This window comes from Dasypus novemcinctus, chromosome 4 (assembly GCF_030445035.2).
Source record: "Dasypus novemcinctus isolate mDasNov1 chromosome 4, mDasNov1.1.hap2, whole genome shotgun sequence".
NCBI lineage: Eukaryota > Metazoa > Chordata > Mammalia > Cingulata > Dasypodidae > Dasypus > Dasypus novemcinctus.
The window spans coordinates 87133624-87159660 of NC_080676.1; the positions used below are offsets into that span (position 1 = coordinate 87133624).

The 26037-nt window shown below is 41.4% G+C and overlaps 1 protein-coding gene and 1 long non-coding RNA gene across 2 annotated transcripts in view; one reads left to right on the top strand and one right to left on the bottom strand.

The window, feature by feature from the left end:
- The first annotated feature begins 9072 nt into the window (after positions 1-9072).
- ZNF80 (zinc finger protein 80) lies at positions 9073-9956 on the top strand. Its single transcript, XM_004485225.2, is given in 3 exon segments — positions 9073-9179; positions 9181-9489; positions 9491-9956. Coding segments are annotated over 3 exon segments (882 nt in total).
- A 1108-nt stretch (positions 9957-11064) lies between these two features.
- LOC131278341 (uncharacterized) overlaps positions 11065-26037 on the bottom strand; it is a 31836-nt gene continuing 16863 nt past the window's right edge. Inside the window, exon 2 of the long non-coding RNA XR_009185687.1 lies at positions 11065-11458. This is a non-coding gene — a long non-coding RNA (uncharacterized lncRNA). The remainder of the gene's footprint in view (positions 11459-26037) is intronic.

Sequence of the window (26037 nt, forward strand, 5' to 3'; positions counted from 1 at the left end):
CCATGCTGTTTTCACCACCGTAGCTTTATAGTATGTTTTGAAGTCAGGTAGTGTGATTCCTCCAATTTCATTTTTCTTTTTCAGTATGTCTTTGGCTATTCGGGGTCTCTTTCCTTTCCAAATAAATTTCATAGTTAGTTTTTCTAGTTCCTTAAAGAAGGCTGCATTGATTTTTATTGGGATTGCATTGAATGTGTAGATCAATTTTGGTAGGATAGACATCTTAATAATGTTCAGTCTTCCTATCCATGAACAAGGAATAGTCTTCCATTTATTTAGGTCTTCTTTGATTTCCTTGAACAATCTTGTATAGTTCTCAGTGTATAAGTTCTTTACCTCTTTAGTTAAATTTATTCCTAAGTATTTGATTTTTTTATTTACTATTGTGAATGGTATTTGTTTCTTGATTTCCTCCTGATCTTGCTCATTATTGGTGTACAGAAATGCTACTGATTTTTGCGCATTGATCTTATAACCTGCGACTTTACTAAACTCATTTATGAGTTCTAGAATCTTCGTTGTAGATCTCTCAGGGTTTTCTATGTATAGGATCATGTCATCTGCAAATAATGAAATTTTGACTTCTTCCTTTCCAATTTGAATGCCTTTTATTTCTGGTTCTTGCCTCAGTGCTCGAGCAAGTACTTCTAAGACAATGTTAAATAGGAGCGGCGACAGTGGGCATCCTTGTCTTGTTCCTGAGTTTAGAGGGAAGGAGTCTAGGATTTCTCCATTGTAAACAATATTGGCTTTAGGTTTTTCATATATACTCTTTATCATGTTCAAAAAATTTCCTTGTATTCCAATCATTTGGAGTGTTTTTATCAAGAAAGGGTGCTGTATTTTGTCAAATGCTTTTTCTGCATCAATAGATATAATCATGTGATTTTTTTCCTTCAATCTGTTTATATGGTGTATTACGTTGATTGATTTTCTTATGTTGAACCATCCTTGCATACCTGGGATGAATCCCACTTGGTCGTGGTGTATAATTCGTTTAATGTGTTGTACGATTAGCAAGTATTTTGTTAAGTATTTTTGCGTCTAGGTTCATTAGAGAAATTGGTCTGTAATTTTCCTTTCTTGTGATGTCTTTGTTTGGCTTTGGTACTAGGGTAATGTTGGCATCATAGAAGGAGTTGGGTAATGTTCTTTCTGTTTCGATGGTTTGGAATAGTTTCAGCAGGATTGGTGTCAGTTCTTTCCGGAATGTTTTATAGAATTCACCTGTGAAGCCATCTGGCCCTGGGCTCTTCTTAGTTGGGAGATTTTTAATAACTGATTCTATCTCTCTGCTTGTGATTGGTTTGTTAAGATCATCAATTTCTTCTTTTGTCAATATGGGCTGTTTATGTGTTTCTAGGAATTTGTCCATTTCCTCTAGATTGTCATTTTTGTTGGAATATAGTTTTTCAAAATATCCTCTTATGATAGTCTTTATTTCTGTGGGGTCAGTGGTGATATCGCCTTTCTCATTTCTTATTTTGTGTATTTGCATCTTCTCTCTTTTTTTCTTTGTTAGTGTTGCTAAAGGTTTGTCAATTTTGTTAATCTTCTCAAAAAACCAGCTCTTGGTCTTGTTTATCTGTTCAAGTGCTTTCTTATTTTCTATTTCATTTAGTTCTGCTCTTATCTTTGTTATTTCCTTCCTTCTTCTTCCTGTTGGGTTACTTTGTTGTTGTTTTTCTAATTCCTTCAAATGTGCAGTTAGTTCTTCAATTTTTGCTCTTTCTTCTTTTTTGATATATGAATTTATGGCTATAAACTTCCCTCTCAGTACTGCTTTTGCTGCATCCCATAAATTTTGGTATGTTGTGTTATCATTATCATTTGTTTCAAGGTAGTCATTGATTTCTTTTGAGATTTCCTCTTTGACCCACTGTTTTTCTAAGAGTGTGTTGTTTAATTTCCAAATTGTGGTGTGAAATCTGGGCTTCTTTCCCTTGCAAATCTCCAGCTTGACTCCACTGTGGTCAGAGATAATGTTTTGTATGATTTCAATCTTTCTGAATTCGTTCAGCCTTTCTTTGTGGCCTAGCATATGATCTATCTTGGAGAATGATCCATGTGCGCTTGAGAAAAATGTATATCCTGCTGTGTTTGGGTGTAGCGATCTATATATGTCTATTAGATCGAGCTCCTCTAATATACTATTCAGATGTTTTGTTTCTTTGGTGATTCTCTTTTGAGATGTTCTGTCCAGAGTTGATAGTGGTGTATTAAAATCCCCCACTATAATTGTAGATGTATCTATTCTTTCACTTAGTTTTTCCAGCGTTTGCCTGACGTATTTAGAGGCACCCTTGTTAGGGGCATAGATATTTATGATTGTTCGATCTTCTTGACAGATTTTCCCTTTGACTAAAATGTAGTATCCTTCTTTGTCTCTCACAATTGTTTCACATTTAAAGTCTATTTTGTCTGATATTAATATAGCTACTCCTGCCTTTTTTTGGTTATTGTTAGCTTGTATGATTGTTTTCCAGCCTTTCACTTTCAATCTCCATTCGTCTCTGGGTCTAAGATGTGTCTCTTGTAGACAGCATATGGATGGGTCATATTTCCTTATCCAGTGTCCCAGTCTGAATCTTTTGATAGGTGAGTTTAATCCATTGACATTCAGTGTTATTACTATCAAGGAATTATTTGTGTTAGCCATATTTTGATTGGATTTGTGTTTGTCATATTTTGTTTGCATATTTTTTTTTTGTCTTTTTTGTTGTTGTTGTTGGTCTTATACTCTCCTCCAACTTTGCCTTTCCTGTTTTTTCCTTTCTTCCTGCAGAACTCCCTTTAGAATTTCTTGAAGGGGAGGTTTCTTGTTGGTATACTCTTTCAGTTTCTGTTTGTCTGCAAATATTTTGAACTCTCCATCATGTTTGAATGCTAGTTTAGCTGGATAGAGTATTCTTGGTTGGAAATTTTTTTCCTTTAGTACCTTGACTATATCATACCACTGTCTTCTTGCCTCCATGGTTTCAGAAGAGAAATCAGCACTTAATCTAATTGAGCTTCCCTTGTATGTGATGGTTTTCTTTTCTCTTGCTGCTTTTAGGATTTTCTCTTTGTCTTGAGCATTGGATAATTTGACAAGTATATGTCTTGGGGTGGGCCTGTTGGGGTTTATGACTTGTGGAGTGCGCTGTGCTTCTTGGATATGTACATCTGTCTCTTTCAGTAGATTTGGGAAGTTTTCAGCCATTATTTCCTGCAACACTCTTTCTGACCCCTTTCCCTTCTCTTCACCTTCTGGAATGCCTATAATACGTATGTTTGAGCGTTTTGCATTGTCATTCAGGTCCCTAAATCCTAATTGGATTTTTTCTATCTTCTTATTGACCCCTTCTACTATCTGTTTGATTTCTGATGTACTGTCTTCCACATCACTAATTCTCTGCTCTGTCTCTTCTAGTCTGCTGATATTTGCTGCAAGTGTATTTTTGATTTCTTGAACTGTGGTGTTCATTCCCATCATATCTGTTATGTTTTTGCGTATGTCTGCAATTTCCCCTCCAAGTGATGTCTTCATGTTGTTAACCTCTTTCATTACTGCATCAAATTTGTCGGTGATAAATGTTCTGAGATCTTTCATTGCTTGTGCCAAGTTTTGCTCCCCTTCGTGATTATTGGTTTGTTGATTGGATTCAGCCATGTTTTCCTGATTATTGGTTTGGTTCATAGATTTTTGTTGCTTTCTGGTCATCTCTTTATTTTGACGAATTTAATCAGTTCCTTAGCTTCTTTGTCTGCTCTTGGAGGATAATTAGTTGTTATTTTTGCACAGGTGTTATATCTTCTCTTTGTCACTTTTTTCTTCTTATTCTAGTTACTTGTTGTTGGTTAAGTTCACTTTAGAGGAAAGTATTAGTGTTGGGGAAAGGCAATTGTGTAAGCAAGGGAAAAGTGTAAAGTTGTATTGGTGATGTATGTTAATAAAGCAGGAATATGAGATCTGGAAGGATGGAGGTTAGATTCATGTAGATTGTATAGAGTTATAGCTGTAGGTAGAGTACCTTTTATGAAGTTGATGACTGAATTTGGGAGGAATATGGTATGAACTACACAGCTATTGTTTTCATGAGAGAGGGAAAAAGAAAAGAAAGGTAATAGTTTCAAGAGTGGATAATAGACAGAAAACAGAACAAAGGTATTAGAAATTAAGAGTTAGACACTTTGTGGATCAAAGAACGGGAGGTGGGGGGTGGAATATAGGAGAGACAGTAGATGATAGTGGATATCAAGATGCAGGGGAAGGGGGATAGTGTAGGTAGCCTAAATCAGTTCACACAGAAATGAGGCAGTGGAGGATGGGAAAACCCAGCAAATGTGAGGTGTTCCCTGTAGCACCTATTGTATACTTGAATTAAAGTAAAAATAAGTGGAAGATGAGGGACAAGAGGGAAAGAGAAAACCGAAAAAAGAAAAAAAAAAAAAAAACAAACTAATTATAATAAAGAAAAAAGAAAGGCAAGAAGAAAGGAAGAAAGAAAAAGAGGATGGGCAAACGGTGGGGAACGAATAGGGAGAAGAGAGATACAGGTACACACGTGTCACAATTGCAACACTATCTAAAACAACAACTTCCCCCCGCTTTGCCCTAAAACCCCCCCGTCTGTCTGCCCAAATGGGTCTGCAAGCACCTCCCTTCCCACAAACCCCCAATAGGCCGCCCAGGGCCCACGAACTCCCCAGTACTGCAGATGCTCAAAAAAAAAAAAAATTAAGTAAAATTAAAAAAAAAAAAAAAAAAAAAAAAAAAAACAAACAAACAAACAAAAAAAAAAAAACAGAAACCCCTCCGCAGGCCCGGCTCCGCCCGCCGCGGAGGCTTGGACCGGCTCTGCCCGGCTCCTCACGCCGCCTTGGCCTGGCCTGGCTCCGCCCAGCTCCGCTCGCTACAGCGGCCCAGCCGGCTCCGGCGTCCACCTCCCGCCACCGCGGCCTGGACCGGCCCTGCCGGGCTCCGTACCCGCCGCGGCCTGACCCGGGCCCGCCCGGCTCCAAACGCTACCGCGGCCCGCAGCCGGGGCCTGCACCGGCCCCGCCCGGCTCCAAGCGCTACCGCGGCCCGCAGCCGGGGCCTGCACCGGCCCCGCCCGGCTCCAAGCGCTACCGCGGCCCGCAGCCGGGGCCTGCACCGGCCCCGCCCGGCTCCAAGCGCTACCGCGGCCCGCAGCCGGGGCCTGCAGCGGCCCCGCCCGGCTCCAAGCGCTACCGCGGCCCGCAGCCGGGGCCTGCACCGGCCCCGCCCGGCTCCAAACGCTACCGCGGCCCGGCTCGGCCTGGCTCGGCCCCGCCCGGCCCCGCTCACCGCAGGCGCAGCGCGGCCCGGCCTGGCTCAGCCCCACCGAGCGGGGCTAGATGCCTCGTCTCCGCCTACCCAAGAAGGGAATCCTCTACAGGTAGCTGGGATCTCCGTGTATATTTCACAGACGAATCCTCTCTGTTACCTTCCCTCCAAATCGATGTCCAGACACCTCCGGACCAGCAAAAATCCCGAAACAATCCGGTCCCAAAGAGTCTCCAATGCCGCCCAGCCGATTCCCTGCAGAAGACTCTAACAGGGATGTTCACTCAGCCGCCATCTTGCCCCCTCTCCTCTCTTTTATCCTTTATTTTTATTTAAACATTTATTTTTTCCCTTCTCCTCCCCCTCTCTCCCCTGCCCCTGCCCTGCTGTTTTTGCTGTCTGTGTCCATTCGCTGTGTGATCTTCTGTATCTATTTCTCTTTTTGTCTTCTCATCTTTCTCCTCTAGGATTCACTATGATTCAATCCTGGGGACCTCTGATGTGGAGAGAGATTACCTGTCAATTGCACCACCTCAGTTCCTGGTCTCTGCTGAACTTCACCTTGACTCTCTCCTTCACCCCTCTTTTGTTGCATCATCATCTTGCTGCATGACTCACTTGTGTGGGCACTGGCTCTTTGCATGGGCACTCAGCTTGTTGTGCAGGCACTTGGCTTGCTGCACGGGCACTCAGCTCACCATGTGGGCACTGGCTCGCCACCTGGGCACTTGGCTCACCACGTGGGCACTGGCTCACCGCACAGGCATACTGTCTCTTCTTTTTCACCAGGAGGCCCCAGGGATCGAACCTGGGTCCTCCCATATGGTAGGCAGAGGCCTTATCACTTGAGCCACGCCAGTTTCCTGATGGTGTCCTTTAAAGCAGTAAAATTTTTAATTTTGATGAAGTCCAATTTATCTATTTTTTGTTGTGTTTTTTGTAAGTTTCGTCTCATATCTAAGAAAAACTATTACCTAATCCAAGATCACACAAACATATTCCTGTATTTTCTTCTAAGAGTTTTACATCTTATATTTAGGTCTAAGATCCATTTTCAGTTCATTTTTGTGAGTAGTGTGAAGAAAGTATCCAACTTCTTTCTTTTGCATGTAGATCTAGCTGTCCCAGCACCCCTTGTTGAAAACATTCTTCCTTCCCCAACATAATTATTCCTTTTAATGAAAGGGGCATTCTCTTATTTCTGAATATTCAAAGGGGGAAATGTCTGAAAATATGTGTAGCTTGTACAGCAGTAGTACTAGGCATGCTGCCCATGGGTGGATCCAAAGACCAAAAAATTGCAGGTGATAGTCTACAGTTACAATGGTTAAGTCACCCACAGCACCCCAGACTGACACAGGGACCCTTGTGAGAAGACCCCGGAGAACTTACAGATAGCAGACTCTGGCTTTAACTTGAAGTGACATAATTTATTCCAATTCCTGCTGAGATACTCAGGTTATTTAGAAGCATTGCTATTTATAGCTCAAATGACAAAAAGTATTTATCATTTTGGAAATTGCTATAAATCATTATAACCAGGTACTGAAAGACCAATCTACTGAAGAAAAAAATAGACTTTTCTAAGAAGCAAAGCTAACTTATTTATTTTGTAATTGCTCACATTATCACAGTTATGATGCAAGTATTCAGTGGTCAGTCTTTTTGAACTCTTAAAATCAATACAACTGAGACAAGAGACCACACTTAGAAGATACATTTGTCAGCAAATATATAGCGTCCTGAGACTGACAGGGGCACTTTTCCCCGTAGGGCTGCCTGATCCTTGAGGGGCTCCTTCGGTCAGTGCCATCCATGGCTTCCTCCCATTCTGGGGAGGGTCTTGGGGTCTGGAAAACACATCTGAGCTCTCTGCCTTGTATACTGACTATGCTGACTTCTATCAAATTCTTTGGGGGAGAAAACTTACTTTTGGGTTTTCCCAGGTGGTGTGTCTGTCTGGTCTTTCATTCTTCTGAGCCTAATATATATTTTATGAAAATGATCTAGCACATACTACCAACAAAAATTTATACTATACACATTCCTACTGTGAAACAATACAAGTATTTTCTTTAAAATCAGGAAAGTGAAAAGGTATGTGCTATTATCCCTGCTCTTTAAAATTGCAGTTGAAGACATTGTGTCTTGGCCAACACAAGACAGAAAAAAAAAAAAAAACATTTTAAGTCGTCACTGAAAGTCAGCCTGCCAGTCCATTTTACTGAGAGACCTACAATGTCAGCATCTTTTAGGTCTCTCCTCTTGAACTGGTCAGATTCCCCAGAGAACCTTCCAAACAGCTGCCAGAAAGAGCAAAGAAGAGTGGATGGTCCCATCAATCCTCCTATTTCCAGTACTTACCGCTGACCTTCAAACTTGCCTTTCCTCTCCCAGTTTCAAGATCCTCTCCTCTCCTTAACACCCAGCTCTTGCCAGTAGGGGAAGGGGTTTAACCAGGACCCTGCTACCATCACTTTCCGCGTTGCGGCCTCCCCTTCCTCTGCCGGTTCTAAGCCCCCAGGGGGACTTGACCCCGATGGGTCCCTAATTTTTGAGGATTCAGCAACGTAAATTGTGATACATCTCATACTCCGCCCGCCAGGGTCCTACCCCCACCTCTGACCCCCGCCTTCCACACAGTGGGCTAGAGCTCTCTGGGGCTGCTAAATAATGTTCATTTCTGTGGAGAAGACGGTTCATCCACACCTCCACACTCTTGCCTGGACTCCCTCCAGGTATTTACTGTTGTGAGCTTTCTAGTTTGTGTCTCCCGGCACACAAATGGGGATGCCTCTCTTTGTGAAGGCCTTTATGGGGCGGAGCCGAACTCTTTCAAAGCGGTGTTACTAATGTAGTACAATCAGCAACACAGAAGAGATCCTGAACGTCCAAGTTTTCTTCAACGAATGGGCATTTTGATCGCACTGACTTTAATGCCCAGCTCCTGGGTACTATTTGATGTGGTCAGGTAATTAAGGCTCCTTCTCTCTCAAACCCTGCAGGTCAAAATCCGTGCATGCATATTTGTCACCGTTTGAAGGTTCTCCCTGACGCAACAACTGGCATCATACACTCGGTCAAATTCCAAGTATCTGCAAAGTGCCTTCCTTCCACCCGGTTCCCAGTCGCAGTGATTGTCCAGAGTTACTTATACAAGCTCCCACGGTTAACGTCGAAAGACGTGTGCTTATGGGTAACTGAGGGCTAAACCCCGCGGAGTGGTTTGAGGGAGGAAAAAAGAAAGAAAGAAAAAGTGGACCTGCCGCCTCTGGGACGCGCAGTTCCGCTGGCGCGCGGTGCGCTCTGGTGTCGGTAGGCGAAGGCGCAGTTTGCGCAGGCGGACGCCGGGCCGCGCGGGGCTTTGTTTCGCTGGGTTCCGTGGCATTGGCGGCAGCTGCGGCACCCGTGGTGGTAACATTTGAGCATGTGACATGCCAGTTATCCTCACTCAGGAAGAGTAGGGTCAGCGGGACCTGGCCTAGAAGACCCTGAATTGGGAGGTAATACTAGGGAGCTGCTAACTCCACGTCTCGCTGGGACGTGGAATTCTCAAAGCAAAATAGTTCTGCCAGCAGAAGAGTGGGTAAGGGAAAGGGAAGAGAAGCCTTTGCCAAAGCGCCTGTCAAGGTGATAAAGCAAAACCCATGACCAGCCAGCTCGTAGGCCAACTTCTCAGCCAACCTTGTCTTAGGGATCCTTGCTGCCCAGACAACTGAGTCAGGGGAACCAAAATGTCCTCCAGGTTGGGGCCCGCCATGGATCAGGAAGGGCTGTGGGACATGCAGAAAGGGCACTTGGGGCTGGGGACAGCCTCCCACAAGGAGTCCCTCCTTAGCAAGATGGGCCCTAAACACAATGAATTGCGGACAGATAATAGTCTGGACTCGGGTTTTGGAAGAGCAAGTCTCTGCAGGAGATACTTTACAGGAGTGTGAGTCACAGGAACCAAGTGAAGACTCCTTGACTCATGCAGGGAAGACCCCCTTCAAATGCAAGGAATGCAGGAGTGTTAACAAACATAGGCTCCTTGTTAGACATCAGCGGATTCACACAGGAGCGAAGCCTTATGGGTGCCAGGAGTGTGGAAAAGCTTTTTGTGAGAAGGTGGACTTTGTTCGACACATGAGGATTCACACTGGGGAGAAACCCTATAAATGCATTGAATGTGGGAAGGTCTTCAGTCGTAGGTCACACCTCCATCCCACAGTGGATTCACACTGGAGAGAAGCCCTATGAATGCAACAAATGTGGAAAGACCACCTACCACTCTGTGTTTGTCCAGCATAATATGACCCACACTGGAGAAAAACCCTATGAGTGCAAAGAATGTGGGAAAGCCTTTTACTACAACTCTTCCTTAACTCGGCACATGATGATTCACATTGGAGAGAAACCCTATGAGTGCAATGAATGTGGAAAAACAGTCACCTACCACTCTGTTTTTTTCTGCCATCGTATAATCCATACTCCAGGAAAGCCTTATGAGTGTAAAGGATGCAGGAAAGGCTTTTCCTATAGCTATTCCCTCAGTCAACACATGAGGAGTCACACTGGAGAGAAGCCCTTTGTGTGCAGTGAATGTGGAAAGGTCTTTGCCTACTGCTCTGCTTTTGTCCGGCGTAATAAGATCCACACTGGAAAAGAAACTTTTGAGAGCAGATAATGTGGGAAAGTCTTTTGTGACAGCTTTTCTCCTCTTTAACACGGGAGTCACACCAGAGAAAAAAACTTTGAATATTGTGAATATAAGAAAGCCTTCATCTGTAGCTCATCCCTCACTCAGCACTGAAGAATTCACACTAGAGAGAAACTGAGTGTAAGATACGTGGGAAGGTCTTTTGCAACTGTGGCCACTTCAGTCAACATCAGAGAACTCATACTAGGAAAACACCTCTTGAATATAACGATTGAGGAAAGTATTTGGCCAAAGGAAATCTCTTACTCAACATCTGAGAATTCATCCAGGAGGGAGACCTGTTTGTTACTCCACACTTAGAAAAACCTTCAGCTACAAGTCTCCCCTTAGTTTATATCACACAGCCATCTCAGAAATATTTAAAAAGAATGAGGAGAAGGAGAGCTTAAAAGAGAAAAAGAGGGAAAATGCTCACATGGCTTCTTGCAGACTTCTCTGTCAAAGATATGAAAATTTGGCATTCATTCTTTATTTTGGGAGTCTCTGAGAGGTAAAAGGACCTTGTCCCTTTATTTGTCTTTTATGTGTATGTTCACTTCTGTCTAGTGAGAAAAATTAGAGAGTTGAGGGCAACACTAGTAAACATTTATTGAAAGCATTCTTTGTTCCAAAACATTGTCTCTATCCTTGAGTATAATCCAATTGTAGGAAGTATGAAGGTTTGAGTCATGAAATACTTGAAACGTCTAAGAAATTAGGATATTAAAAATACTATCAGGGAAACGGACTTTGGCCCAGTGGTTAGGGCGTCCATCTACCACATGGGAGGTCCGCGGTTCAAGCCCCAGGCCTCCTTGACCCATGTGGAGCTGGCCCATGCGCAGTGCTGATGCGCGCAAGGAGTGCCGTGCCACACAGGGTGTCCCCCGCGTAGGGGAGCCCCACGCGCAAGGAGTGCGCCCATAAGGAGAGCCGCCCAGCGCGAAGGAGGGAGCAGCGTGCCGAGGAACGGCGCCGCCCACACTTCCCGTGCCGCTGACAACAACAGAAGCGGACAAAGAAACAAGACACAGCAAAAAGACACAGAAAACAGACAACCGGGGGAGGGGAGGGGAATTAAATAAATAAAAATAAATCTTAAAAAAAAAATGTATTTCTGCTAACAAATACCTAAAATATCAATATTTAAAAAAAATACTATCACATAAAAATATTTTTATATCTAAGGTGATATAAAATGCATACAAATGGACATATTTTACTTCACCACTTAAGACTGTTCAAGGCTTTAAGTAAAAACAAAATTCTGCATGTGGTTTAGAACATCCAGCACTCTCATTTTTTCTTGATCTTGTTTTACTTGTTTGTTGTGATTCATTTTCTCTGGAACATGGGGATGATCATGTTGCTGTGTGGCTTCCCAGGTGAGCCTGATTCTTTCCTCTAACATGGTTTCTTAGCTTCTTTAATTCTCTGAAGAGGAGTTTCTCCAAGGCCATGTCAGCAGTTTTCTAGGGTTTGAATTAGAGCTACAACCAACAAAATAAAAACACAATGCTAACGAATGATAAACTCAGAAAAAAAAGTTTAATAAATACAATGTAATAAAATGTAAAATAAGTTGGTCTAATGACCTGTTAATTTCTAGAAATCTGTTCTAGAGAAATATTCTTTAAAATGTGCAAGTATATATGTATATACAGGGAATAATTGTTGTGATTTTTATTTGTGAAACTTTGAAAACAACCTAAATGTCTATCAATAAGGGAATAAACTGTGGTTCATCCATTTTATGAAATAGTATGAAACAATAAACTATTTCTGCATGTACTGATACAAAACAACTCCAAGATATAGTGATAGGTAAAAGCACAAGTTGCAGGGAATAAATCTGATCTGGATGGATAAGCATAGAACTATAAGCAATGGCTCTCTTTGCAGAATGTGATGGACCTGGGTTGTTTGTAGGATACTTTCAGTGATTATAGTCTTCTGCATTGTTTGCATTTCTTTTACAAAGAGCAAGTATTATTTTTGCAATAAATGTTTAAAATATTTTAGTAAAAATGAGACTAGGAACTTCAAATAAAATTTACTTCCATTATTTCTTACAAAGCATGAATTTTACAGGAGTTTTTAAAGTCCTGGTCTTATTACACCTTTAAAAAAATAACTGACCAAGGATCCAGAACTAATTGATCAAATTTAATAAACGATAAGATTGTTTTAAAAAGATGATGCAACATACATCTAAAGTAATACATTTAAAATAATGAGGATTCAGCATAGGCTACTTTTCAATGAACATTGATTACCTTTAAAATCCTGCTAACTTAGAAATGCCTTTTTGCAAGTGGTTAGGTTTTAGGTGTTGAGTTTAATTTCCTTGGACTTGGTCACAAGAAAAGCACCTTAATTGCTGTTCTTGTATTTTGCATGTACACGCGCACGCGCACACACACACATAATTTGCTGGCCACAGCTTATGTGGTTTGACTGTACTGGATTTACTTTCAGACTGTCATATATATTAATGTTCTAATGAAGAGAAGCAGAGCTGTTTTTTTTCCAACGTAATGTTCATGCCAAGCAACCAAACCTATTTTCCAGTAAGGAAAACAGATTTGATTTCTGCAGTTCATACGTTAGCGTTTTCCTGTGTTCAATTCACAATGCATTAACATTTGAATAATGAAATTTCACTGAGGATTGTCTACTATTAGAAATAGTTTCCCTATTTAAGATTCAATGTGTGGGGTGCTCAAAAAGCAAGCCTGTAACCCATAGGTAAAACTGTGTGCAGACATTTCAGCTGTGGTAGTTTACCCAAAAATGATGCCCCACCAGAGACTGATTTTGTGAATTTTGTTTTCCTGATTAGCAAGAGAATTTGGCACCTGTGTCATAATATATGCAGCTTCTGCCCATTTAAGGACAGTTCCTGAAAGTGGACTGCAAGTGAACAGATCCTCTTGGCTTAGAAGGAGACAGTTTCACCTGGGGGAGATCTCTTTTCTGTGAAAGTCCATTGAGTAGTCTCCCTGGTATTATAAGCGTTCTCGGCAACTTCATTGCCTTAGGAGGAATGACTACGGGACCTTTAGAGTTTCCTGTGATTTTAAAGCTCTGCCTACCTTCTTAGAAGGAAAATGGTCACACTGAGAAATAGGGACAGTAATTCCACATCTGAAGGTGATGATGGTAGAAGAGAGGAAAGAGTGGTGGTGATGTAGGATGTGACCCACTCTTCCTGGGAGGTTATGATTGTCACTTGAAAAGAGTTGTAATTTAAGAGACCACAAGTGGGTATCACTGATTATGCAATGATCTGGACTCATCAGGTTGTCCTCATAGTGGACAAGAATTCATGGAATTTTTCAAGGCAAAATTCAACTGCAGTACGTGTGGCAGTGAAAAAATAACTGCACTGGGTGGTATGAACTGACCAGATCTCTCCACATCTGGCCTTGGAAGAGAACAATCCACTTTGGACTAAGTACTAAATGTTCTTAGAGAATTCGATTTAAGGGGCATGGGAACTCTCAAAAGAAGATTCTGAACTTCATGGTAATGAGGCATGTGGGACATGTGAGAGATCAAGTGGTAATTGGAGAAAAATAGGGTGAAAAACTACCATAATTTAAATTCTCAATTGTGTTGAGAAGTTCACTGCAGTTACTGGTGAAAAAGTGTTTTCATAATGTTGATAAGGTGTAGATATTTGGTGGATGCAATTCTTTAGATATTACATTTGGCTTATCATGGTAAATGTTTTTAACTGAAAGATTTTTAATATATGGCTCTCCTTTAATTTCCATCGATGGTGTTGGGAAGTCAGCTATCTGTTGATTGTCATTCCTTTGGTGATAATTTTTCTTTTCTTCATGACTTCTTTCAAGATCTGTTTATCTTTGATATACTATAATTTCACTATGAAATGTCTAGTTGTGGTTTTCTAATTGATTCTGCTTGGTACTCATTAGGACTTCTGAATCTGAGGATGCTTTTATTCCATCAGGTCTGGAAATTTTTCAACTATTAGAAGTTTGGATACTCATCTCCCCTATTAGCTCTACTGTTACTTTCTCTAACTCCAATAAACTGTATATTGTACCTTTTCACTTTATCCTCCCTTAACTTGTCTTCCATATTTTTAGTCTCTGTTTCTCTGTGCCACATTCAGAGTAAATTATTTCGTACCTATCTTCCACTTCATTAATTCTCTTCAGGTGTCTGACTGAAACATCTAAATGTCATTGGTTATAGTTTTTATTTCTACAAGTTCTACTTTGTTCTTTTTTAAAAATCTGGTTAGTAATATTTTATATTTTCAGTATCTTTTTTATATTGGCTATCCAATAATTCTAATATCTGAAGTTTATATGGGTCTAATTATGTTGTTTGATTTTTCCATTGTTTTTTTTTTTTCTTGTGACATCTTGTTTCCTCATTTATTTTGTGATTTCTAATTTTGGACATAATAGTCTTTAGAATTATATCTGTAGGAATACTTTGAGGAATCAAGGTGCATTCCTTCAGAGGGGATTCATGTTTGTTTTGCTTTTTCTAGGCACTTGAAGGTACTACCAACCCAGATTATTTTGGATTCTCAATTTAGGGTCTTTCAACTCACATTAGTAGTGAGAATTCCAAACCTAAATCCAATGAGAGTGACTCATAGTTATGAATTTTATTAATTTATCAGTAATGTAGCCTTCCCCATATCCAAAGGACTAGACTGGCTATTACATTTACTGGGCACTCTTTGAGGGGCAGGTTTTTTTTCTATTTCCTCTTTTCACTGACCGTATCACCTTTTGGGAGCTCCAGCTTTAGGTAAGAGTCTTTGATCCGATTTCCCACCATGCTCAGATCCTAAAATTTGTCTCTTCTTTCCCAAATGTGGCTTTCTCTGTATTTCTGCTTTTCTCATCATTTTTGGCCTCCAAGAATTTTTCTTTCTTGCCAACACAACTATGAATTTTTTAGAGTATATAATGTTTTCCTATTTTATCCTTTTTTTAGTGCTTTGTACCAGAAGGATTTTTCTGAATATCTAGTACTCCATATTGCCAGAAACAGAACTTCCATCTTTCACTTAGTAAGTTATATAAGATTTCCCCATCCTGTTGGGGAAAAATTCACCAAACAGTAAATTCACCAAACAGTACATTTTAACAAAAAAGAATGGACAGATAGACATAGGCTTGTCAACTTTTTATTCTGCAAGATAGCAACAATTTTAAAAAAATAAAAATAAAAAGAAGCCTAACTACATCCTACTATCACCACCATTCCATAAGGGAAAATTGGGAAGACAAATTATGAGAGAGGAACAACATTTAATTTATTTATTTATTTTTAACAACATTTAATTTAAATTAACCTTATTCACTTAACTTTATGAAAAATCCAAGTACACTGCCCTTATTTCTCACATTTTTTCTGCGATTAGTGACAGTTTCATCATAGATCATCATTGTTCTATGGACTAGCATTTGGGAATCACTGAACTATATCACATGCCATGTAGGCCAATCTATCTTTTATTTTATTTTTTTTAGGAGGTGCTGGAAATTGTACCCAGGACCTCATATATGGGAAGCAGATGCTCAATCACTTTAGCTACATTGCTCCCTCCCCAGTCTATCTTCAGGTGTACTCACTGTAAACTTTATTAATCAGAGATTTCAACCACCAATATCAAGTCAACTACAAAAGAAATATCACATTTAAATTTATGTATTTGCAATTGATCAATTAAGTCCCAATTTAGGGAGGGAGGGAAAGAGGGAGGGAGAAAAAGCAGGGAGGGACAGAGGGAGAAGAAAAGGAAAAGGAAAAGGAATGAAGCATGGGAGATGAAGTTTAAATCTTGAGTTTGAACCATTTCCACTTGGCCAAATCACTTAATCTCTTAGCCTAAGTTTCGTCAACTGTGGTAATAATACATCATTTACACGGACATTTTGAGGACTAGAAGAGGATGTTTGTACTTAGGAAAATACTGTGCAAGTGTTAATTGGAGCTATTAACATTTCTGTTATTCTCCTCCCTTAAAAAATACAAACTCAGTTCCCTAAAGAGGAGTAAGCTCCAAACTCCCCAATAGGACTTGCTTTTCACTCTGGCTCTAGAACAGGCAATACGTTCAGTTAGTGCCTTTCATTCATTTCTGGAGATAGAAATTTTGGCCAACTGAGAATTCCAGGAAAATAAAATGTTCCTGACAAGAGTGATACCCCCACCAAAATATAAGCATGGAAGCTGGGACTCTGTTCACTGCTGTATCCCCAGTACCTATTACAATGTGTGGCACATTATAAAATGTTCAATGCATGATGAGGAATAAGAAAATAAACCAGAAACCTATAATAAAATGAACCAAAATAAAATGTTCTACTAAAATCATCCAACAGGAGCAGAAACCTGTGTTCTACTTCTTATTCTTCCCCCTAATTAATCCTCTTCCCCACCTCCCTCCCTCACCGAAGCAGTACTTCTCCAACAAGTTCTGCACAGCCCCAGAGAAGGAACCTGGCTTAGGGAGAAACAGGCAAAATTAAATTCAATATGCAGAACCATCTTTTCTGGACCATTGCAATCTGTGCATAAGTCTGTCGTGCAATAACTGCTTATACGGTGCTCAGTAGTGGCTCTGAGGGCTTGCTAGGGCATCAGGCAGCTAGACAGAGAATGACCAGCTAAAAGCTATGAATAACAATACTAACTAACATTGACTGAGCATTTTCATTTTGCCAGGCTATATGCTAAGGGCTTTCTATGTATTATCTCATTTAATTCTCAGAGCAACCCAAAAAGTTAGGCACTATTATTGTCCCCATTTTACAGAGAGTGAAGCTGAGGCTTAGAAAGGTTAAATAGCTTGTCTGAGATCATACAGCTAATAATTTGTCAGCCAAGTCCATGTTTTTAATTATGACTCTATATATAATAGGGATTTTATACCACTTCAAAGTATTTGGTATGGGTTATATGTAAATATATACATATTGTGATATGAATTTTCTTTACAGAATATTCGCTTTGATCTTATACTAGGATATAAGTTGAAAAGATAAATATGAAAGAAGAAAGCCAAGTCTAAAATTTAAAATAGAGTTTGAAGTGACTAGAATAAAGAGGAAAGAACAAAACTGCTTCCGTTTCTTATACAGTTTTCTTCCTCCTCTAAATATCTGCCCCGTCCCTTTTTCTTCTTTACTACCCCACCCTATCCAAGTTATTACTATTTTTTACCTCCTCTTCTACTGCAAAAGCTTCCTAACTGACCTCCCCACATCTATTTTTGCCACTTTCCATCCCAGCAATCCTTCAAGCAGTACCCAGAGCAATTTTCTAAACTCTGATCTGATAATGCCTCTTCTCCACGTGTCCTTCTTTTTAATGGCTTCCTTTCACCTTTAGGAGAAAGGCAAAAGTCCCTAGCAGGGCCAGCAAGGCCCTGCATATTGGGCTCTTGCTCAGGCATCCAGCAGTGCTGCCTCTTGTTACTTGTCCTTCTGCCACAGGGTTTGTGCATATTCTCTGCTCACTGCCTGATAAGCTCTTCCATGCTTCTCCAGCTAAGGGAGTCTGACTCATCCTTCAGACTGCTTACCATTCTGTCACCCATGCAGAACATGTGTCTGTTGTATAACAGGGGTTCAGTGGCTGTGCTATGTGAATAAATACAGAAATGAATCTTGGTCGTCCACATGCCAGGTAGGTTGACATCTAGTCTTACCTTTGTATCCCCCTGAATGATGGAGCTGGAGTTCTTTCACCACCTGCCTCTGCCACAATTGGCTCAGGATCTGGGTCAGACCTGGCCCTGCAGGTGAAGCCCATGGCCCAATCCCTCCAGGGACAGAGGCAAGACCTGCCTCAGAAATAAAGTTGCTTGACATGATTGAGTTGAGTGACCTGTGTCTCTCAGGATATCTTGAGACTAAACGCAATGAGTGACCAGGAAGCCAGAAAGATAGGTGTCCCTCCTGATTAAACCAGCAGTGGGCAGACATCATGACTTTGAGCAGAATTAATTGGAATAAGCCAGAGGCCACTTCTGCTCTTGCAAATTCAGTTGCTGTCTCAGTACCAAGGCTTAGCTACCTCTGGACTCTGGACCTCATTACTCATCTCACCTCTCCCACAGTCTTCCCTGTGCTGTGTAGGCTGCCTGGCCCTCCCTTTCATTTCCTCCTCAACCTTGTCCTCCAGCTCCCACAGTCTGTGAATTAGTATCCTAGTTCTTCCAAGTTCCCCACCTCCCATGCCCAAAAAGATCAACATTCCATCCTCAAACCCCTCATCTTGCATTAATGTTAGGAGAGTGTAAGCTGGGTATGTTCTTTAGGCTTCAAGCCTCCCAGTAGCGCCTAGAGACTCCAGGAGAGCTATAGACCTGTGACAGGCACTATGGATTGACTTGTCCTTTATCCTAACCTCCTACTGTCCCTTCCTGTCCTGAAGAAGCCCGAACAAAAAACTACAGTTCCCAGACTCCTTTGCAACTAGGATTCCAGAAAAACACGGGTTTTACCAAATACACAGGAGACTTAAAGTCAGAACTGAATTAAGGGAAGGAGGCAAGGAGTACACATCCATTTGCTAGCATAGATTGAGGCAGAGGCAGCATATTTTACAGTCATAGATTGAGGCAGAGGCAGCATATTTTGCAGTCAGCAGCTTCCTAATTCAGTGGTCTCCTGCAAAAGAAATGCAACTTTCCTGGTTATGGCAGAGATTGTATGATTTGGGGACTGGGAATGTTCTTGGAACCTCATCCTAGATACAACTCATCCGGCCCCTCAGAACATTCTGTAATCACTTAATATCAGGTAAAATCCTCTTCTGTTTAAATTAACTAGGGTGGTTTCTGTTGTATGGAGCTGAAGCCACAAGGCCCAAAGAGTGAACTGTAAGCCTCTGGGGCACTAGGTATAAACTCTTCCAATCTTACCTGGAGGCCTTGTTCCAGGCCCAGGTCATGTCTCATTTGTGAGCATTTCATCTCTGAACAGCACCCTTAAGACACCATGTCACAGGCCGAACCCATGTCCACCCTTTGGCAACCCTGTCAGATCACCCAGAGGCCAGTCTAACTCGCTGGCCCTAATTGCCTTTTTTGCATTCCCAGGTTACTGACTATGCACTTCCTCCCTTGTTTGTCCCACGAGTCAGCTTATGGATTCTCCCAAGGAACTCCTCATTACTCCTACTTCTTGACCCATGAAGCAAAGTCTTAAGCTACCCTTACCAATCACTTCAAATGTAAATAGATACCCCTCTACATGCCCCACAGCCCCCTGTATACCAGGGGTTCTTAAGACAGGCTCCATGAGCATGAAATGAAATACAAAAAAAAAAAAAAAAAATCCTATGGGGATATGTTGGTGTGGGTGTGATATATTTATTAAATAATACACAGCATACTGTAGACTTAGTAAGGGGTCCGTGGTTTTTTTTCATCTCACTGGCAAAAGGGTCCATGGAACAAAAAAGGTTAAGAGCCCTTGCTGTATACACTGCAATGTATGATTTATCACTCTGTATCTAATAACCTGTGCACTTTTCTATAACTCCCATATAACTTATCTACATGAAGGTGAAAACAGAGTCTATTTTATGGAGTATTGACTTCCAAGTGCTTAATACTGTGCTTGGTATGTAGTAGGTGCTCAACAGATAGTTCTAGAATTTGGTAATGAATACATATATGCCTGATGTAAATGTGGTATTTCCACTCAAATCCCAGGATCTTTCCCAACTACTCTGACTTAGCCAAACACCAAAACACTGCTACAGAGAAAGAGAGAATTGCCATGTCCACTGCTTGGACAAATAAGGCTATTCTGGAATTGATAAATCATACAAAAATTGCATAAATTCAGGCTTCCTCTGAGAAATATCAAAATTTTATAAAGCAAAGTCTTTCCCCAGGTTATGATTTTCTTGGGCTGGATACCAAACTTATCTCAATATTGTCTATTAAGGTATAATTATAAGTAGGTTTCTGAAATCCAAAATAAAATTCTTGGGGCATATCAAAGTCCTCCTTGGCAGTTCCTTGTCTTGAAGATTGGCATTCACAGATCTCCACAGTTACACCTAAGTACCCACTCATAGCAAGCAACACACAAATGAATAGCAAATGGTGTCAGAAAAACAATCCTGAACACCTGTGTGTATTTGTTTGCTTTTGGCATTTCATTCAACTGCTAGCTATAAATTAATTATCCCAGTCAAAATTAATTTCTCACTCTTCTGTTGCCCAATAGTATTTCCTTTATTCTGCAACTTCTGCACTTAGCACATTTTCCCATGGATTGCAGAAGTAATGTCTGCTAAGAACTTCACAGTTTATAAAGTACTTACATGTTCTTAAGTCACCTGAGTGTTCCTATAGCCCTTTGAGTTAGAAAGGGCAAGCATTAATTAGACATGAGATGAGGTGAGAAACCTGAAACATGTTCAAAGTACATAGCTAATAAGTACAAAGCTAGCTGATAAGTACAGAGTTAGGATTAAATTCAGGCCTTTTAGCTCAAAAGCCATATTTTTCCCACACCAACCTCTTGAAACAGGAAATATTCTGTACAATAGGCTCCTTGTGGAGTATACTGCACATTACTTATTGTGAGCTCTGAGAAACCCTGCGGTAAGCAAACAGTTACGTATGTATGACTCTAGTTTAGGAAGTGCCACACCATTTATTCAAGACTGCTAGAGAGCCACACCTTCATTGAGATGCGGGGTCCTGCAGACTTAGTTAGGTTCATTCACTAGCTGAATGACTGGCTCTCACATGCCAAGCTCAAATTTATGTTACAGCAATATACAAATGACTTGTGGGTTGGGTGAAAATATTCACTAAATTCATACAAGTTAAAATTCTAACACTTCATTATACAAAAAGAATATCTCAGACCACCTCAGTCAGAATTGCTTAGGGTTGTTACTAAATCATCCATGCTGGTTCCCACACCCCATGGCAGACATACTAAATCAAGTGACCCATTTGAGGGAGAGGACACAGTTATTTAAGAAACATGAGAGATGGGACCCTATCTATTTGGTAGCCCACTGTTTTCCCAATCCTAGGCCTGCGTATCATCAGGTGTTCAATAAAACATTGTTGCTGCTGTTTTTAAATTCCTATGCCTCACTGAAGTTTGAGAACTACTCATTAATGATATAACATACCATGGACAAGAAAAAATCAGATATAGCAGTTTGGTATTATTTATGAATTCCAAAAATAGATAGTGGACTATGTTTGTAAACTGGTCTGTTCTTCTGGGCATATTAGATTGTATTGGATTCAGAGGTTTCACTTTTACTTGATTAAATTATGATTAAGGCTTTGATTCGGCCATCAGTCCCCTGGGGTGGGGACTCACAGAGGAAAAACAGCACAGCAGAGGAGAGAGTTGGAGTTTTTGATGCTGGAGCCCTGGGAAATAAATACACAGGAGAAGAACAGAGAGGAATAGAGGTGGCTGCATAGACATGGCAGAGGCACTGGGAAGAGAGAGAGCCTGATAGTCTACAGCTGACCTTGTGGAGAGAAGAGAGCAGCTAAACCCAGAGAGGAACAAGCCCCAGGAGAGAGATGAGACTTATCCCAGCCTACAGCTGATTTAGAAACAGCTGGGACCATGGAGCCTTAAGAGGAAGAGGGAGGCTGAATGTCAGCAGCCATCTTGCTCCAACATGTGGCAACAGACTTTGGTGAGGGAAGTTAACTCATGCTTTATGGCCTGATAACTGTAAGCTTCTACCCCAAATAAATACCCTTTATAAAAGCCAACAGAGTTCTGGTACTTTGCATCAGTACCCCTTTGGCTGACTAATACATCAGGTAAGAACAAAGTATTAGGAAGGACCAAGATGGACATAATTAACTCTGCATAGAAGGTTCTGGAATTATGGAGATTATGTTGAATTGGGTCTTTTCAGAATAGATTGAAATGAGTCATGCTGCACAAAAGCATGAGCTAGCTTGGAAAGGTAAACCCATCTTAAGTGACAGAGATAAGCAATTTTCCTTGATAGCTGTAAGTTCCAGGACAGGGGGCAGAGGGCAGAGACATGGGGAAGGGAAATTGGTAGGAAATTATATTGGCTGTAAAGCTTGGATCAGACCTGCAGGTTCTTGGGTGGTGATAACGCATGTGTATCTGCACCTGAATTTTCACAGCAGTAAGGGATTTCGGGAGGCAGACTGGCACAGCCATGGTTTAACCTAGCAAGGGGAATGGCTGCTCTAAGAGATGGAGCTTCCACAACCTTTGGTTTGCTTTCAGTGTGTAGTTGTCTTTAGGGGGCCACCAACTAACCATTTTCAGTTACTTGGGTCCTTTCCGTTACACTAATCAGTCAAGTCAAAGGGCCTAAACATGCTGGGATCTGAATTGGCCACGGTGACTGCCAAACATGCTGGACTGTCTGGTTTATGATTTATCTCAAAAGGAATCACAAGTGGTGCCAGTAGTCATTTTCAGAGACCACAGCTCTGGAGCCAAACTAAATTCTGAGAAACCAATTTCTTTTGTGGGCAGAACCCAGTCCCTGGTGTCTGGCCATTGGTCTAAGACTCGTAAGGGAGAAAGCTGAGGAAAGGCTTGGTGACAGGACGGCCCGGCTAGATTTGCTAAGGGCACGGCTGATCGGCTGATCGCGGGGGTAAGGGAGGAATCCTTTTGTCCCTGCCTTCCAGTGGGACTGGAGTGAGTGCCGGCCTCTGGTGACACATGCAGACTTTGTTTCCAGGAAATCAGCGAGAGGGAGGTCTGCAGGAGAGATGATTGGACTTCGTGGACCACAAGAAAGGTGGGCAGGAACCAAACACCAGCGTCATTCTGGACCTTGCTCCTCTGACTCTAGTGCCTGCTCTACCAGAGAGGATGACTCCCACCACCACACTCCTCCCCCCGTCGGCACGTTTCTGCCTCCAGGTGGCTCTTTTCCTTCCCATCTCAGAGGAAGTCAGGAAAACAGCCCCTTGTTCAGCATCTCCTGTGCCCCGAGCTTGATCTTTCCTGTCAGGAGGTTCACTTCCAGTAATCACGGGCACCTTTTCCTAAGCCCTGACCAAAACCCTTACACAGAAGGTCCCATTTAATCCTCCCAGCAATTCCATGGGGCACATTCTGCTATTATCTCCCTGTTACAAATGAGGAAAAGGCAGCACAAAGGATTGAAGTCATCCACCCACCAGCCCCACCACAGAATATTATTCAGCTCCTGCACCACGCTGTCTTCCAGGCAGAAAGGAAGTTTTATTATAAAAGCAATGCAGGTTTGTTATAGGAAATTTGAAAAAAACATAGAAAAATCACAAAAAGTAAAATAAAACTCTCCTGTAATCCCACCATTTCTATCTTTTCAGTCAGGATACAAAGTAAAAAGTCAAAATGCCTTCTTTTTATTTCTAACTTCTGTTCTCAGAGGCAGCCACTGTCCTTCCAGACATTTTTTTTCTTTAATATTTACACAAATATGTGTAGGCATATACAAACACACAGTGTTTATAAGATGGTTTTGTACACATTTTTTGCACATTGCTTTTTTCACTTTATATAACATCTATTCAAACCTTTTTAAATGATTGCATGGTAGTACAGTCTGCTGAATCAAAATTTATTCAACCAGTAATGTAATCAATATGCTTGTCCACATATATTTATGTACCTACCCTAATAGTTCTATAAGATACATTGTAACAAGTGAATCGTGGTGTTGCTTTTTTCATTTTGCTAATTGTCAAATAATGTAGGGTATCTTTAACTCTTTACTTCATGGTGTTAAAAAAAAACTGCTAATATGAATCTACATTAAGTAATGGTAGTTACACATCACTTATTAGAGCATAATTGTAAATGAGACTATATAGTGAAGTAAAAAGGATTCTCATGTAAATTTTAAACTCTTCCCCACTAAGAAACTAGAGAAACACCTCTTGTTGTGGACAAGACAATGTGTCTCTTTTTGGCCCATCTGAAGTCCTCCTCCTGTAATGTCCTTTCTCTCTCTGCTTTGCACAGCTCTCACCCACATTCGCCCACTTGCCTGGGCTGTGTCTTTCTTGCATATGTGACTTGACTTTATTTTCTAAAAACCTACTTTCTCAATACCTGTACTTGTTTAAAATACACTTCAAATATCAATTTTTTACCAACAGCTCTCCTTAATGGCTTGCTCTGATTTTTCAGACCATTTGCCTGGCCCTGCACCTCTGCTCCAGATCTTGTGATCCCAGTGCTCTGCATTTTCTAATCATCAAGAGGCGGGGCACGGGGAGTGTCACTCCTCTTTTGCAGAAAGAGTAACTTCCACATTGAGCTGAGGTTGAAAAACAGACCCCTTGACACTTCCTGGGCAAGACTCTTCAACCTCCTTCCTGACCGCTGCCCCCCAGGGATTTCCCACCTACCCAGCTCACACTCCCTGCCCAGTGGGCCAAATGTCCATCTCTTTGCGGACCTGCTCTCCTGCCTCACCCTCTGATATCAGGCCAGCCCAGAATGCCCCGCTTGTTAGACAACCACAGACACTTTTACATGCGTGACCCAGCCTCTCCTTCTATTAATTACTGCCCCTGCCTAGAGGCAGTGTAACTGATAGAGAGCAAGTGGGGCCTCAGAATCAGAAACATTGCCTTCAAATCCTACCTCTTAAGCCTTGCATCAGTCAGGGTTCTCCAAAGAAACATAATCAACAGGATTTACGTGCATATATTTGTTTCAAGGAATTGGCTCTCTCAATTTTGTGGGCGCTACCAAGTATGAAATCAGCAGGGCAGGCCAGCAGGAAACTCAGGAAGGAGTTAATGCTCCAATCTTTTTTCCTTCATTAGAAAAGTTGTGGGTTTACAGAAGAATCATGCACAAAATACAGGATTCCCAGGAAACGGACTTGGCCCAGTGGTTAGGGTATCCGCCTACCACAAGGGAGGTCCGCGGTTCAAACCCCGGGCCTCCTTGATTCGTGTGGAGCTGGCCATGCGCAGTGCTGATGCGCACAGGGAGTGCCCGAGTGCCCTGCCATGCAGGGGTGTCTCCGCGTAGGGGAGCCCCACGCGCAAGGAGTGCACCCGTAAGGAAAGCCGCCCAGCGCGAAAGAAGTGCAGCCTGCCCAGGAATGGCGCTGCCCGCACTTCCTGTGCCTCTGACAGCAACAGAAGCGGACAAAGAAACAAGATGCAGCAAATAGACACAGAGAACCGGGGCGGGGTGGGGGTGGGGGGGTGGAATTAAATAAAAATAAATAAATCTTTAAAAAAATACAGGATTCCCTTATACCACCACCCCACCAACACCTTGCTTTGCTGTGGAACATTTGTCACAATTAATGATGGCACATTTCTGTAACTGTGCCATTAAATAAAGTCCGTAGTTTAATTTAGGGTTCATTGTGCAATGTAGTTCCCTGGATTTTGTTTCAATTTTTATGGTTACCATATATACCATATTCAGATATCTATTTCATTGCTGTTAATTGTATTCACAATGTTGTGCTACCACCACTATCCATTACCAAAACATTTCCATCATTCCAAATAGGAACCCTGTACTTCCCTTTCCTTATCCTCACCCTGACCCCTGGTAACCTATATTCTAGACTCTGACTCTACGAGTTTGCTTAGTCTAATTGTTTCAAATCAGTGAGATCGTACAACACTTGTCCTTTTGTGTCTGGCTTATTTCACGCAACATGATATCTTCAAGGTTCATCCATGTTGTTCCATGTATCAGAATTTATTCCTTTTTATAGCTGAATAATATTCTGTTGTATTTTATTTATTCATTCATCAATTGAATAAATTGTGAATAATTCCACCAAAAGCACCGATTATATGTTTGAGTCCCTGCTTTCAATTCTTTGGGGGATATACCTAATGGTGGGATTGCTGGATCATATAGTAGTTCTGTACTTAGCTTTCTGAGGAACCGCCAAGCTGTCTTCCACAGTCCTTACACCATTTTACATTGCCACCAGCAATAAATCAGTGTTCCTGTTTCTCCACATCCTCTCCAACACTTGTTATTTTCCATTTTTTAAATAGGAACCATTCTAATGGGTGTGAAATGGTATCTTATTG